General features: G+C 34.0%; 1 protein-coding gene across 2 annotated transcripts in view; it reads right to left on the bottom strand.

Annotated features, from left to right (window-relative positions):
* The window catches only part of CDC42BPA (CDC42 binding protein kinase alpha), a 149214-nt gene that overhangs the window by 81717 nt on the left and 49377 nt on the right, over positions 1-18120 (bottom strand). For both annotated transcript variants that reach the window (XM_029286291.1, XM_015826578.1), the window contains exons 3-6: positions 15949-16032; positions 14602-14697; positions 13563-13711; positions 1142-1235 (exon numbers count right to left, since the gene is read on the bottom strand). In XM_029286291.1, the coding sequence (XP_029142124.1) occupies positions 1142-1235; positions 13563-13711; positions 14602-14697; positions 15949-16032 (423 nt within the window). The remainder of the gene's footprint in view (positions 1-1141; positions 1236-13562; positions 13712-14601; positions 14698-15948; positions 16033-18120) is intronic.

The following is an 18120-nucleotide window of genomic DNA, read 5'->3' as shown; positions in this document are numbered from 1 at the left end:
CATGTACCATAAAAACAAAACAACAGTTTTAAAGTACATATTTTTGTAAAACTGGCCAGTATAAGGTACTTTTTTTAAAAAAAATCATTACACAAATGAAGAAAGGAAATGTTTACACTCCCATTTCCACATTTATTTCAGTGAGAGCAAAGCAGTCAAAATATCATGGTTACAGCAGTGGCTATAGAACAGGAGAATACAAATTAAAAGAGCTGGAGCAGAACCAGTTTTTTGATCAACTTCGAAACTTATTTTATTCTGTTATACTTGGCATATTGACATTAATATCGACATTAATGTTGCACCAATTCTCATGTGATTAATTTCCAACTATAATGGACCCCTAACAACTTGAATAACATGTCAGGCAATTGACTAAAAAGGATACTGTGTCTTCCCTTCTGTGAATCTCAATTCCTCATTTCCAGACTTATAACTGTTATAACCTCCATAGCCTCCTTCATTATCAAGTATTGTATCTTTTTTGTTAGTTCTATAATAAAAGCATCTAAATTTTGCACTCAGAACCTAAATTCTATGGTGAAATAGATCATTAAGACAGAACAAATAAAGATATCACTCAAAACTTACAGTAGATATTACGATATAGAACTATATAAATACTATCAAAAAATGGAAGAGTCAACAGATAATGGGAATTATTAAATATGTATGGACAACGATGATAAAGTAAGATATATAAAAGGAGTGCAAAGTGAATGAATTTTATAATATATATACAGCCAGAAGAATTAAAATGGGTTTCTATTATAGGTCCAACACAATTACTCAAAAAGGATAATTTTGCAGCCAACATTTCTTTATCATCAAATATAATCCCAAAATTGAATTGGTTAACAAGCATCAGATATTAAAGATGACTGGACTACATTTTAAGTTTAAATAAACTGATTGGGTTTATTTAAAAAAAACTAATTTACCGTTCCATCTTCCATCAGCTTCAGACAAGAGCCAAAATCCGCTAACCGAATATGTCCATTCACATCCATCAGAATATTATCTGGTTTGATATCCCTGTGAACANTTGAATTGGTTAACAAGCATCAGATATTAAAGATGACTGGACTACATTTTAAGTTTAAATAAACTGATTGGGTTTATTTAAAAAAAACTAATTTACCGTTCCATCTTCCATCAGCTTCAGACAAGAGCCAAAATCCGCTAACCGAATATGTCCATTCACATCCATCAGAATATTATCTGGTTTGATATCCCTGTGAACAAAATTAATTTGGATCATTCCATGTTAAGTGTCATTTTATCAGCTTAAGTCTAATAAAATATTTGGCACTTCAAACACTTTGCATATTGATTTGGGGACAACTGAAATTAAAATGCATATTGCAAAGTAGTTACGGTTTGATGAAACCTTAATCACATGTATTTCTATCAATTGATGTGCATCAATTACAATCTGTATACATTTACATATTAATGATATGATACTGGTAGTAGTGATTTGTAGTATTTGTACTTTTAGGTAAGACATGTTAAGTGCTACATCAAAAATAATATTACACGATACATGCCCTATGTGGGTGAGGAGATCATGAATATCTTCTAATCACATGTGATGCCACATGTGATTTCATAAACTACTTTCTAAAAATAACTTAATATTCCATTATAAATTTTAAAAAATATTTATTGAAGTATGGCACAAAAATAGATTAAAATAAAACTACTAAAACCATTTTAAATATAATGCTTTAAAATTCAGATATACTGAATATAATGGATAAGTGTAAGTGCATTGTTTTCTTCCCTTGTAAATGTTATTCCTTCGAAGATGTTGTTGATTACTTAATATGCCTTCTCTAGTTCCTTATTATTATTATTATTATTGATGATGATAAGGTGTTGCCTACATACTGGATTTTGGTTGTAAATATATGAATGTTGTAACTTCTAGATGTTGCTTCACAGTATCTTTCCTGGATATCTTTATCAGCAGAGGAAGCAACAGCAAACTAGAAATTCAAATCTATTGGAAAGCAACCTATATTAACCAAATGTTCCACTACAAAATTATCACCTAACCTCCCACAAGAGGAGCTATATAGGAATTATATTCAGACGAACACATATTTCAGCAACAACACCAGAAAGAGGAAACAGACCATTTGTACATCTTCCAACAAAATGGATACCCACACAACCTTATTAGAAAGAATCTGACCATTCAATCCACTATAGTACAACCAGTATAACCTATGAAAAGGATAACTCTTCCATAATCAAAAACATCTCAGAAACGACCAACAAAATGCTAAAACTACATAGCATCACTGTAGCACACAAACCAACTATAGCCATCCAAAATATCTTAGCCAAAAGACCCAGAAACTCAAGGGGTAGGTGGGTGGGGGAACAGATGTCATCTACAACTTAAAATGCAATATTTGCAACAGCCTATATAGGACAAACAGGCAGAAGACTAGCAGAAAGTATCCATAAACACCAACTAGCTTTCAGAAGACATGACAAAAACTCAATCTTACATGGACAAATTCAACCACAGTTTCAACTGGGAAATTATTTGCATCACAGACCAAACAAAATCCAAACATGCTAGATTATTCTTGGAAACCTGGCATTCAGACAAATCAGACACCAACTGGCAATTTAGTTAAAAGAGGCAATAAAAAACCTAGGAAGCAAACAAGGAGTAGAACACATCCCCTGGAGCAGTCAACATTCACATAAGCAGAGATTAGCACTAGCAATCAGACAGAAAACAATATTCTCATTAAGGAACCATCAGTGAGAAAACTACAACCAAAACTATATTCCCCAAATCCCACACTCACTTGCACTAGTAATTTTACATATTTGGATAATGAAATGTCTGCAAGTAAATAATCAAACTCAGGCAGTTTATCTCTGAACTACAATTATTCTCCTCTATTGAAAATGACTGGTGCAAAGTCACCAAGCTTGCCTAGTGCCTAAGAGGGATTAGAGCTCAAGTATTCCTGTTCCTAATCCAATACCATAAACCATTACATCAAACTGGCTCTCATTTGTTGCGACACCACTATATTAATTCTAGAACTAATAAGGATGCATATACTGTATAGAATCTCAAAAAGAAATAGCAATTCAACTATGAAATATGCAATACTCAACATATACATTATAGTGTAGAGGTTCCAATGAACAACAACATTGAAAACATTTCTTCCCTATTCACATGAATTATGCACAGATAAAGAATCTAAACTATTTTGAGAATTAAGTATCAACAAATGTTTGACTTTTTAAAAGAATAATTATTTCTAAGTAGCCAGCATAATTGAATTTCACTATTTCCCCACAACTATGACATAATTTTTGTAATGGAATATATTGTCATAACACATGCAATTATTTATCAGGCAGTCTGATTTACCCTCTTAAGTATTGTTCATTTCAAGCATCTGTACACATTCTATAGGAAAGTTTTGCAAATTTAATGAATCTGCCCCATTATCCTTAAAAGTAAGAATGCAAGATTTGAGGCTGAGGTTAATTAAATAAAATGTGTTCCTAAAACATAGCTACCTCTTAAATCAGAATTCTTATGCCAAAAGAACTACCCTGAAAATATTAGAATTTCTGCTCTATGTAATTAAGATGCAGGCACACATATAAGTATACAGCAAATTCCAAAAGAATTTGTTACATTCATTACATTTCACTGCTGATATAATATAACAGTCTCTGGAAAAATAACCTATTTTAATTTAAAAATGTGTGAGGTGAAGGTTTTCAAACACAATCTTATAATCTTATATATATTTTGGGATATTTATTTTTTTTAGACACCCTTCCAGATTACTCATGAATTGAAGATAGGGCTGCCTAAATTTTTCCTTCACTTACTTTTTGTAATAGTTATTAATAGATATATTTCAGTTCCAATGCAGCAACCTTATACACATTTATCTAGGGGTAAGTCTTATAAAATAAGTACTAATATGACAGCATTATGCATTATTAGTCATATTCTACATTAATTTGTTCACTTTGATTCCTTATTAGTGACATAGAGTACGGGGAGAGGAAGCAACATGCAACCCTTCAGTTATTGTTTAATTTTCCATTGACCTGAGCACAGGTAAAGAGAACTATAGCTTATCATATCTGGGTAACGACACATCTTTTACTATGAAAACAAGTGCAAAAACCAAATGAAAAGACCTCTGTACAGAACTAAATAAATGATCACATCCAAACTCAGCCTTAGAAAAGAACATCCCAACCCCACCTAGTAGCCATTAAACCTATGCTTTGGACTGCTACAGTACCCTCCATCTTCCATGAGCACAACGTATTCCTCTTCAATCTTCTTCCAGCTCAGAAACAAGCATTTCGTGCATTCTTTCCTGTTGTTGATTTTTATTCTTCTGCTTCCAAGCTTAATTTAGGCCATATTAATAGTATGAAGTATAGTTGGTCTGTGACCGATGATATATTGAAGGCAAATTATTATTATTGCTAAACAAGACTGACTATTGCAAAACACAGCAACTTGGTCATTAAATGAAGCGGTCGCTAAGTGAAACTGCTACTATGCTTATGATCTTACTTCAGCTTTCCTTTGCTTTACAGATCTGAAAAGGTCATAAATGCAAGGAATTATAATAAAAATTTCATTTTCATCACCATCATAATTCTGAAAGGTCACTAAACCAGGCAGCTGCTAATGAGAACTATCTGTACAGTATTTCTTTTTAGATTTTTCTTTTTTATTAGTTTACAATAAATGTACACCCACAACTTCTGGAGGCAAGCTGTTCCACTGTCTGGAAATTATTCCTTAACTCTAGGTTAGATCTCTCTTTAATGGTCTTCCAACCATTACTTCTTGCCCTGCCCTCACGTGCTTTGGAAAATAAGTTGATCCCCTCTTCTCTGTGACAGCCCCTCAAGTACTGGAAGTCTGCTATTATATCACCCCTAGTTCTTCTCTTCATTAGACAAAGCATGCTGTATCTAGTTCTGTCAGCCACCAGACTCCTTATCGTTGTTGCTCTTCTCTGCACTTTTTCTAGGGTCTCAGTAACTTTTTTGATTCTTGGTGGCCCTAATCTCCAGCTATTGTTATTAAATGTCAGTTTCATATGACTTAATTGAGGAGAAATTCAGCCAACTTGGCTAGCATAACTGAGACTTGGAGAGGCTGGGTGGGGGGAGGTATCTAGATTTTGCATTTGGCATCAGCTATAAAAGTAGGGAAGGAAGGATGGCAGATGTCATCTGGGACATTAGTATGTCTTTTGGGAGCTTTGTGCTAGAAAAACAGGGGCTCTAACTGAAATTGGGCCCTTGGGAACAGTTCAATTTGTTGCTACCTTACTGACTTCCCTGCTATACAGCAACATCTCTATCTGAGCTGTTAAATTCCATTGGTGATAGCAGTTGAATCCCAAGGCAATAGTTTTGAGGGTTAACATGTACCTCTATAGTGTTGGATTTGGGGTGTTCGGGACTTCATGCTCACTATGATAAACGTGGACTTGTCCAAAATTATTGATGGACTAATGCATGTTTAAGATTATACATTAGATCTGATTTTTATCTGAGGACAGTTGTACTATGGTCTGAAGGTAAAGGATATTACCATTAGTTCTTTGCCACGGTCAGATCACATTCTGTTCACTTTTTTGCTTCTCCATCTAAACATACTCCTTGAAGGAAGGTAAAACCTATTAGATGAATCTGACCCAGGGAGACTTGGAGAGAACTCTTGGAGGATTTTTTTTCTGAGGATCTGATGGGCTCTTCGCCTAAGGTATAGTTTTCTAGCTAGAATTGGCAGTGACATGGGCCATGGATGGGAGTGCTCTTATATGGCCTCTATCAGTATATCCATCTTTGAAAGTTAAAATATCTGAAGAGATGACTAGAATGACATTGGAGGAAGAGTAAATCCGACTGAGTGTGTGTTAAGAGTTCACGTTAGAGATTATGTCATGTTGATAGGAGTGGTGAAACACAGTCATTCTCACTCTTCTCACATCCACTAATAACCAACCAGCAATCCTTTAACTAGTGATCTACTTCTTGAAGGGCAGGAATGAGCATTAGGATCCTCTAATGAGTCTCTGTGAAAAATATTCTAGTTATCTAGCAGATAAAGTTACTCAGGTTTAGCTGGAGTAAAACCCCAACTGGGAAAGTTTGACTGAAGTGGCAGAGGCATGGTTATACTTGGTTATCTGGGAGAAATTTAAACCTGTAGTTGTTGAAGAAGTAAACAAATCATCAAGAATTAATCTGTCTGTTAGATCCCTGTTCTTGCTGCCTTATGAAGGCCACTTAGGAGGTGACATGCTTTTGGGGTGCTTCTGCTGGCCTTGAAGGACAAGACAGTATACTCCAGTGGTGGCGAACCTATGGCACGCGTGTCAGAGGCGGCACTTGGAGCCCTCTCTGTGGGCACGCACACCGTTGCCCCAGCCCCACCTCCCCCCATGGTCCCTCAACAGCAGCCCCCCTGGAGGAGAGTTGCCCCTGGGCGTGGCCCGCACAGAGCAGCGCAGCCAAGGACATAGCTGGGCAGCAGGGACAAGACTCCGTTCTCATGCCCCATAGCGTGCAGATGATGCTGCAGGGTGTATGTGGAGGGTGTGGCTGCCATGGCACTGCAGGGCTGCCTGGGTGATATGCAGTGGGCCATGGAGGCAGTGCGTGGCCCTGTGGGTGGGCGTGGCAGGGTGCAGGCAGGGGCTGAGCAGGGAAGGCGGGAGGCAGAGCAGGGGCGGGCAGTTTTTGGGCACTCGGTCTCTAAAAGGTTCACCATCACTGGTATACTCCTACTCAGGAGATCACTGTTGAACCCAACTGTTCTGGATCGTTTTTGTGCAGTCTCTGCTGATAAATATTAAAGGGTCTGCCTATCTCTGACAGTGTCAGCCTGTCCCATGCACTCTGACAGAATTGGTTTGCTTGCATTCAATTAATTAAGCAATATCATTTAGAAGAACCCAAGAAACAGATCTTCTCTGATGCAACACCTGCAATTTGGAACAAGATCCCCTGTAGATTTGTACAGCTGCAATTTTGCCTGCCCTCAATCTTTAAGAATTTGGTCCTTCCCACCCCAGATCTTCAGTTAGATTATATGGGTGCCCCAGCCTCTAAGTGGTTGATGCGATGGGATAGTATATTTTACTTTGGATGATGGTTGTTTTTATGTATTTTTGTCTATGTTTGTGGAGTTGCCCAGAATAATTTTAGAGTTGGGAAACATTGAAATTATATAAGTCAGTCAGTCAGTCAGTCAGTCAGTCAGTCAGTCAGTCAGTCAGTCAGTCAATCAATGCTTTACATTAAAATACAGTAGTACAATATTTCTATATTAAATGAACACACATGATCAATAATGGCAAAATGAAAAAAGATTAAGTAGTCCTTAGGTAAGATCATAAAATGTGCTAAGCCAGATTTGTTTTATCCATTGTTTGTTTTACAAAGTACATCCGAGTGACCTCATACTATATATTAATCATAAAGCATATTTTATAAACTACAATGACTGGGTTCATAAAATTGACTAAACTAAATATTATGATTTAGAACAATTTTGGAAGCCAGTTAATATTATCAATATTAAAATGTTAAGGAAATTAGAATGATAACAAGAGATGAAAATCATCTTTGTGTAGCACTGTACAGTTGTAAAATTCAATCTTTAAAATCCATCTAGAACTAAACAGCAAGTTAAGCCTACTGTTCAAAAGTAAACACATAGTTCCCTTTGTTAAATTGATGATTTTCTAATGACAAGTCTTAAACCCATTATTGCAGGACTTTAGAAAGGTCTTTAAAACCAATTTTATTAGTTGCTTGATTATGATTTGGAGTTTTATTGATTATGATTTTAGAACTAGATGCATTATTTTTTTTTTAGTTTTGCTGCATTTTTATTACCTTAAATTTAGTAGTATTTTTATTGTTATCTTGAATTTTGAGCCTTAATATGTGGCCTAAAATGTGTGGTCACAAAATGGAGGCTGAAATTTAGAAAGCTAACTATCTGGCAATTCATTTTATATGATGTACAACATGAACTTGATTTATATTAAAGGCCAACAGAAATTACCCTGGAAGCTGGCAGAACACTATAACTGCGGTTCAGTTAATAATTCTGTAAATGTTTCCTTTTCCATAAGTGGGCAGTTGCCAAATTGTTTCTCTAGAAAACAGCACAGCTGGCAATATGTTTTTTCATCTCTTTCTACTAGCACAGCTTTATTAAATAAAATAAAATGGAAATAAGTCATACATCTCAGAAAAAAGGGGAAATGTAGATTTAAAGAGGAAAAGAACCCCTTGCCTTATTGGCATGATTTGTATTAACTGAAATCCAAGTGATAAAAACTGTCATTTGGGATATAAAGTGATCTATAAAACAGGAAAATACAGTGCATTGGCAAAGTTGCAAAAAAATTAGGAAAGCATGAGAAGTCTTATGAAAAGAATATAAGCAAAGTAAGAAACATGCCTGCAAAGACCTAATCTAACTAGCTGCTATTCTAATAGTGGCAAACTTAACTATCTGAATATGGAAAATATTACACTAGCATGTGGCAGTTAAATGACTACTTAAAAGAGAAACCTCCTGTGGTACCTTCAATATACAGACAAATTGAAAGGCAGTCTTCTTCCTTTGTATTAACTCTCTTTTCAGTTTCATTCTCTTCCATACAAAATAATAATTAGTTCTTCATATTCATGAATTCCCTTGTTTATATTGTTTTTACAGTAGCTTCTTGCCAGGTTTTAAAAATCCTGGCTCTAAAATCACTATTTTCACATCACTCTGCTGAAGAAATGACTACAAATATCTATCATTCAGATATATATATATTTTTCCTTTCTCTCAATTTTTTAAAATATATTTTATTAATTATTTACAATAACAATCTTTAGTGCTTAGTGAACAATGTGTTGTCTGGGTTCATATATTTAAAAATAATCAATAATAATTAATTTCTATAATTGATCAATATATTAGTTAATAATATATTTCCTTGATCCTCTCTTCTTCCACTAATATTCTCCTTTTGTCTACATTAAACAAATATAATTCTTAATACTTTCAATACATACTGAGTTGGGTATAAACATTTTTCTTGTATTTGTACATATAACTATAACATCAACATATAACATCTTTTCTAATCAGCTTATGTTTCAATTGTATTTATAGAAGTCATCTTATTGTCATTACAGTATATGTCCTGTTTTCAAAATTCTTATTTAAGCTTAATTTCCCTTCATTATTGAAGCCACTCTTATCAGTCATAATTTTCTCAAAATTTATTATCTTTGAATATCCAAACTTTTTATTCAAATACACCATCTCAATATTTTTACATTTCATATATTATAAAAGTATTATACTACTTATATACCTTATCCCTCTTACTATAGGGCCCCTTTATGTCCAAGCTTTATCTATTCTTTTAACCATGTTCAAACAAGTATTTAATCATATAGTACACCATCTAGCAATTTTACTATAGGGCCTCTTTATACCCAAACTTTATATTTTTTAACCATATTCAAACAAGTGTTTAGTCATACTGTATAAATTGAATCACATCTCTTAAATCTAATTCTAATCTTCTTTTGCCAGGTTGCTTTCCAAATCAATAGGTTTAGCTTGCCAGGTTGTATTTTTGTAGATATTGTTGGGGATAAAAAAGACAAAATAAGTAGAATATTCGTTTTTGTCTCCCACGCTTTAATGATTCTCCTGACAGCTCTTTAATCCATTTTATTAAATCTTATTTTTTGTCCTCAAGTTTGTTTTGAAGTCCTGGAAGGTAAAACATCTTTTTTATTTCCTTTGTTGTAGCAAAATTTTGCGGATTTTCTTTTGTTTGTATTAAGTTGTAGTTCTCTTCATTTGTAGCTTCCATATTTAAGTCATTTTCCTCTGGTTTGTATTCTATTGTCTGATTTATTTGTTCATTCTTTATCATCATTTTTTGAGAATTGTTTAATTGTGAGTTTAGGTTAGAGATACGTTCATTTATGTTATCTAAGTTGTTTTTAATCTCATCATGATTTAAGACAATTGTCATTTGAATCTGTCACAGCACTGCATATATTTTCTCCTGGAACGTATTTATTTTGTCTTGAATCATTGTTCCTGCAGATCTCTGATGTTCCACACTGGGGTCTTCAGCAGGAGGTGTTAGGGGTGGTTTTCTGTCACTTTTAGATAAATATAGAACATCCATTTTGTCTCCTTCTTCTAAGTAGTTATTCACCGGTACCATAGTCTCTTTAATTAGCTTTATCAAACCAGCACATCTTAAAATCCAAACAACCAAATCTTGTGTAGTTCTTATCTTTATATATGGTTTTTGTAATCCAGTATGTTTCCAATTATCAAAGCACCACTGAAAACAGTATTTTGTAACAGTTATTCTTTTCAGGGGTCTTATGATTATCAGCCAACCAAAGTTTCAGTCCAAAGTATTTAACCACCTTAAAGCTTTCCAATAACTTCTCCTTTAGAAGATTAACCAAAGGCCAAGTTTTTTCTTTCTCTGCAAACAGTCTTTAACTTAAAAATGCAGTATATTTATAATCCCAGAGGGTCAACAGTTTCTAAACTTATATAATTTCACTCTGTAGTAGATAGCCCAATGCTTTGTTCCCAGCTGTTTTTTGCTATTTCTGGACATCTTGCCAAATTCTGAGTCAATCTTGCTATAGTCTTCTCTAATCCTCCAGTAGGTGTCAGTAGCTGTTGTTTTTCCAGTTTTTAAAGCAAAGAGTTATTGTTGTTATTATTGTTATTATTATTATTGTTATTGTTATTATTATTATCATTATTATTATTATATAATTTCATCAATACTTTTTCAGGTATGGAATTTTAACAGTTGTTTTAGTTTTCAAATTTATCCAGACTGTAGTATTTTTAACCTCATTTCAATAATTTTTTGTTTTCCATAGGAGTTTAATTCGCTGCTTCCGTTTATGGGAGGGTGGGGGTGTAGTCCCCTCCCTTCTCACTTTGGGAGGATTTTTGCTTTTTGTGAATCTTTTCCAGGAAATCAGATACAAAATAGGAGAGAGAATATTGAATTCTTCACCCAGTTTCAAGCATGCTGTTCACTGTTGTTCTGATTAGTGCCTTTGGATTTTGGCTGCAAGTAGTTTGGGCTGGTCACCGAGGTGTGGCCATCTTTTCTTCTGTCAGGTTAGAGGGTTTCCCCCAGATTGAGCGGGAAGACCACTGTCGTTCTGCGATCACCAGGGCACTCCTCTTTCTTTGTCACCTCTCCGGGGCGACTTTAGATCCATTTAGGGTACCCTGGCAGGGTGAAACTAGCCTTAGGGTGCGGAGCTCCGCAATCCCTCGGCCATGCGCTATGGTGCAAAACCGGAAGTCCTTTATCTCAATTAAAAGGCATTGTGGAGTTCCTCTTTCAATTCTCTACTCAATGCAGAATTTACAATACTGGATGCAGTTATATTATTCCTGGCAAATAGCAGCCTGGCTGCATTTAAATATCTCCGGTCAAAGAGAGAGGCCAATATCTCTCAATAATTAACAGTAAAGGAACAGACAGTTAAGCAATATGCACAGACCAGCACTTGGTAGAGCAGCCATGAAAGCCTTGGAAAAGGTATTCAGATGCTACAATGTGCCTATATCTATAAAGGTCAGAACCCTATGGAAGTGCAAGTTAGATTTTGAAGAAGCAGCATATGAAGAGTATTGATACTGTTGAAATTCTGTGTCAAAGACTCCTGAGAATACCCTTGACAGCTAAGAAAACAAACAAATGGATCATTGAACAAGTCAAGAGTTCTGAGGTACAAATGATCCAGCTCATACTTCAGACACATTATGTGAAGACCCAGTTCTCTGGAGCTGGGAAAGTGAAAGGGGAAAAGAAGAAAACCAACAGTAGTCAATTATTGTGGCGATGGGTGCACCACTGGAAAGAACTGAAGGACCAGGGACAGATCATCATACAAAAAAATCTATCTATGTGGCTGCTAAGAGTCGACACCAATATGATGGCACATACTACAGTATTTCACTGTTCTTCTTGTGGAGTTTCTTCTAAAGTTTTTCTGGGATGTGCTTTTCTGAAGTTCTACTAATTACTTATTTTTCTCTTTCCTTTTCTGTGAGATAACTTTTAAGCCACCATGTCTTTTTTTAGCTTTCCTTGTTCAAACTAAGTCCAGAATTTTCATTTATTTCTCCTAAGATTGGGTTCTAGATCCTTTAACATTCTGCGCAACATCCTTTTGATTCACGTTCATTTGTTCATATGCTTCTTAAAAGAACTGAATACTCAATAATGCCCAATGCAGAGAAAAGTAAATATATATAATGTGGGTAAACAAGGAAAAGAACATGGACATGTATGCAAGTCTGAACCAAACATTCTGTAAAGTATATGCAAAATTATTTGTAAGCATATTCAGCTTACATACATTATATACTTCTTACAATTAGGAGCTCTGCAGCAAAGCACGTAGGAAGTCAAAGTGTTAAATAAAATAAAGTAATAGCAAACATCAGATGCTTGAGGATTTTAGTTGTTTGTTTTTTATTTGACAAAATAAAAAGATGACTTGAACTTGCATGAAAATATATTGTGCCTTATCACCAATCATGCACAAGTAAAAGGGGCAAAGCCACAGAAAGTATGGTTCAGCAGAACTTCTAAACTATGAACCTAAATACAACTTATCCAGAACAAGGTGACACTTTAAACCAAACAAACAAACTAAAAAAAAATTATCCTGTTTTATCCAAACTCATTCTATGTATGTTTCCAAAACAATTAATTAAAAATCCTAGAAGAGTATAAAAAGTAGGACAAAAGATTTTCAGAGTTGTGCATTTTGTACATAACTAGACTTCTAATACATCTTGAATCTTTCAGGTTATCCATTTCTTCTTTCTGGTCTCTAGTCAGCATGTTAAATTAGATTACCATAATCACTCTCTTGAAAATAAGAGAAAAAATTTATTCTCCTAAATTTAGTTGCAGAAATTCGTATCAGAGCTTCATTTTATGGCTGTTTATAGTCACATATCCAAATTAATTATTATATAAGGAATCCCAGAAAATATTTAAAAAGTATATATGATAAAAACACATTTGTATATATTGTGCTGAGCAATACAAATATACTAGATATTATTAGAAAGTTTACGACTATAATTGCATATTTATCTAACAAAACTATCAATCCACTTGTTTGAAACATATATGCCAACTAATTTATTCTTTCTAGACTAATGAAGTAAATGAAATATGAATGAAAATCTTGCATATATGGCTGTAGCTATAAATGACTGGCAACCTGACTTGGCTAAGACTCATACTGTTAAAAATATTCAGCAAAATTGTACATCAATTTCTGTCAAAAGAATTGTACATTAGTAGATAATACTATCCTCATTAAGCTAATGTTTAAAGATTTAGTTCTTTATAAACACCACTTTAATTAAAACAGCAGACACTAATTCACAATGGGAAATATAATCTATTGATAACATTTACCTGTGGACATAATGTAGCTGATGTACAGAATCAATTGCTACCACCATTTCAGCTAAATAAAAGCGAGCCATTTCTTCAGGTAACCGGTCCTCAAACTTACTGAGCAAGGTAAGCAGATCTCCACCAACATAATAATCCATAACGAGGTACTAGGAATATAGAAAACAATTTTGATAGAAACACAAATATGCATTAAATATAACAAATTGGTTAAGACCAAGAGCTGCCTTCTCAGAATGAGAAAGGTAAATCTTCTGGAAACAGGTTCTTTGTATATCCTTCATCATATAACATCTCTTTCAAAAAATTTGCCCCAATATTTTTCTTTTCTAGACAAAGACTATATGAGAAGTACAATGATGCTAGAGCAAAACACTACAGAAGAGCTTTGCTATCAACAAAAAATATTCCGTGGCTTATTCTTCCCTTATATCTATCCGTCATCTGCTACAAAATACAAAAATAAAGCACAGCAATATCTAATTGCTTGAAAGACTGGAGTGAGATATGAAGTGTCATGCTACTCTTCAAAGTTATATAAAAAGGCAACTTTAAAAGTATGGCTAATTTACATATAGCTAATTTATAAAAAATCCACTTCCATATCAGTTCTTGGGATCATATATTACTAAGATCTGATGTATTTTGACTGTAGCATTTTTTAAAAAAAGGAGTAAGATGGGCAGATATTATTCAACAAAACCTTTTAAAAAAATAATTGAGTCACACTATTGTAGCACTTCACAAGTGGCTAACTTCTTGTGCCATGAGCAGCTGGCCAATTGCGGCTTTTAAATCCTGCTAGAAGTAATGTCATGTGCTTCGATAATTCATTTCTCCATTATGAAGTTATGTGCAGATAATACAGAAGATAAACATTTTTGTCTATGCATTGGAACAATTAACAACTGCTTGTATGGTGGCACAGCAGCATAATTGCTACTTAACTATTTTAGTTATCAGAAACAGTACATTACAAGTAAACAGGTAAATTGAAGTTAGACATTATGTTCAAAAGTTACTTTTAAATAATACTCACTAAATAATTTTCATCCTGGAAGGCATAGTGCAATGTTGTAATCCACTGATTATCCCCATTCACCAAAACATCCCTCTCTTCTCGAAAACAAGCTGTCTAAAGGATAGATAAATATAATTATTATAAACAAAATGCAGAGTCATTTAGAGTTCTTTTCATTTAAACAATAATACTGAGGATAAAGGAAATAAGATTATCATGTAATAATTTTTCATTACAGCTATGATAATCCAAAGCAAAAAGGGTATAAAATGTGACTAAAATAATAAAAATACTTTTAAAATTATAAAATTGCAACAACAGTTCTTGTAAAGCTACAGCTGCATATTAAAAACAAGAATGGCAAGAAGTATGAAACACAGCTACATAGTCTCAATGTCTCAAGTAAATTACTTAATGTCTCAATTAAGGGTACTACTATCAAAAACACACTGTCCTGGGTTGCCGCATAGTAAATCCTGCATAAATAGTAAATGAAGCACCCTCAGAATAGCATTCTTCCTATAACTTAATTACTATAAGAGAAAAAACAATTATGAGGAGACTGCATATTCTGAATTTACCAACAGTTGGATTCATTGAATGACCTGTATTATGTATAGAATTAATATGTCACAATCAGAACTAGCAATTAAGAATCTTACCAGAACTAAGAAAATGCAAAAAAGGTAAAAAAAAATCAAAGAAGAAATATAACAGTTTTTTCCTAATTAAAAATTACATCAATTTAGGCAGAAGTACTTTTTTTTGGTGTATCAAACATCTTTAATCATTTAATGTGATTTTCTGACTTGATTTAAACCACTACAAGGAGCAAACATCAGTAAGTAAGTGATGGTCGTCTTCCCAAACAGATTTGGCAACATCAAAAAAGAACGTGGGAATGTAAAAAGCATTTAATTTTTTGTCAAAAAGCTGACTTTGTCAATCATCTATTGGACACTATGCAGATGATTCTAATCCAAAAGTATGAACCAAACAGACAAAAATGGATGCCCACTTCTGGTGTATGTAAACCTTTCTGGCAAGTGGTTCAAAAAACAGAAGTAATTTATTGGAAATTTGATCTGCATGTTGTCCTGTGATCAAACATCTGTTTCAGTGTTTATAAGATGAACAGAAGAATAATAAACCTGTTTTACAAGATGATTAATATAGACCATTTAACAGTAATAAATTACGAAAATGAAAACTATGACAGTAACATATTGTAAAATTTCATAGTCTTTCAAGAAATATTACATTTAGAAATAATCTGGGTTTTTCCTTTAAGCTTGTCAGATTCTAATTAAAAGAGAAAAAAAAGTTACAAACTTAATAGCCACTTGACCATTCCTTGAGTCTTACCTCTGCTCTTTTCAGCATTTCCCATTTATTTAATATTTTCATGGCAAATACTTTATCTGCATTTCTTAATTTCACAACAGCAACCTGCAAAAATTAAATTATTTTTTTTTAAAAAGTGGACATAAAATATTAATTTCTCAGAATGCCATTGGAGATGCATTTATAATCCTACAGTTTATTTTAGTTATAAACAAATACAGGTAGTTCTCACTTAATGGTCAGTTGGTTAGCGACCATTTGAAGTTATGACAGACATCCCCAGAGCTACTCACAACCCATTTTTGATGTTCTTATGGCCACACACCCTCACCTCAATCACATGATCACATTTTGGGTATTTGGCAACCATCTCGCATTTATGACTGTATGCAACATCCTGCAGTCAAATGACCATGATTTTTGGTTACTTTTGCCAGTTTCCAGTGTTTACTTCTGATTTCTGGCAAAAAAGCTCATTGGGGAAAATGGACCAGTTCAACAACCTGTGTGTTAGCTTAACGACCACAGTGTTCACTTAATGACTGCTGCAAAAAGGGTCATAACATTGCATGCAATTACGTGATGACCCACTTAATGTCCGCCATGATTTATGAGTGTAATTCCAGAGTGAAATTCCAGTCATACGTTAAGGACTACCTGTATACCACCATGGTGCAATACGTGTTTTACCAAAACAGACAGAATATATTACAATTGTTAACATTCTTCCAATATAGTAGAGCTTAAAAGTTTGTGAACCCTCCTGACCTTTCAATATTTCTGCACAAGTATGACTGAAAAATTCATTTGTTCCCCACAAAAATCCTGAAATTAGATAAAGAGAACCCAATTAAGCAAATGCCTCCATTATCGGCATGCTATAAGTGTCCCTCAGCATTGTTAACCAGCTGAAAATGCCCAGTCCTCCATGCCAAGGCCCTCCAACCAGCCATCTAATACAGCTGCCAGCAAACTCTACAAAGGAAAAAAAATCCACTGGGGGAGAAATGCCAGCAGCAAAGAGAACACAGTACATAGAGTGGTCATAGAAACAGTAAGCACAGTCGGCACCAGGCCCACAGGCATGGCAAACATGGTTAGCACAGCCAGGGTAACAAGCATGGCCCATCATCTGGCCCATTACTCCAGCCCGAGCAGGTTCAAATCTAGGCCCAAGCCAAACCAAATCCGACCTTAATCCAGGTAACTGCCAATTGAAACTTGCTGTACAGCTATACAATTTAAGAGGACAATCCGTCTGTGGCTCCTGCTGTCTCCATTAAACGTAAACCTTTTGAAAAGGCCCTTAATTCCTTTGCCCATCTGGATTTCTGTACACAAAATTATACGTGTGGAAGCAAAAGACACATGGTGACACTGGTATGTAGGGAGATTTTCAGTGAAAGCATTGCCACAGGCATATAGCTGTCCTTTCAATAATTGCCTTTCAATAATTGCCTTTCAATAAATATAATGTAAAGTCTTAAAATGAATGTCAGGATAAAAAAAGACATGGGGAATTTTTATTCTAAATACAATATTGATAATTCTTCTTGTTTTAACAACACTCAATTAAGACTCATACTTCCTACATTCTTAAAAATTCTTTATACTAAAATACATTCCGAAGATAACAAACCTAGATATTTCAAAGAAGTATTTACTATATTAGCTTCTAGTCCAAGCTTGAGCTCAAATAACAAGTTCATACTTTGTAAAGCAAGCTTTAATGATAAATTGTCTTTTAATGCTTTATAATACTTTGACCTGTCAAAGACATATAAAACAAAATACAGACACAGACGTCCCTTTGCAAAAGTGAGTTTATTTTATTTTTATTCAATGTAAAAAAGAGAAAAAGGTGAGAAGCCTCAAAAGTACACATTTCTTGTATGTTACTTTAGAATAGATAATGTATATAAAATTTAATGTATATGTAGAGATAATGAATTTATTGTAAAATATGGTATAATCTGATAAGAATGTATATATTTATTTATTATTTATTTATTTATTTATTATTTGAATTTATATCCCGCCCTTCTCCTTGCGGACTCAGGGCGGCTGACAATCAATTAAAAACACCACTAACAATCACAAGTTAAAATTAATTAAAATGAAATATTTAAATTGTCTAATTAAAATGTAATTAAAAACCCCTCTAAAAACCCCTCTTAAAAATTATCCTAGGCC

The sequence above is a fragment of the Protobothrops mucrosquamatus genome, unplaced genomic scaffold, assembly GCF_001527695.2.
Source record: "Protobothrops mucrosquamatus isolate PMUCROS unplaced genomic scaffold, P.Mucros_1.0 scaffold_210, whole genome shotgun sequence".
In the NCBI taxonomy this organism is placed as follows: Eukaryota; Metazoa; Chordata; class Lepidosauria; order Squamata; family Viperidae; genus Protobothrops; species Protobothrops mucrosquamatus.
This window is presented reverse-complemented; position numbering and strand designations above follow the sequence as displayed.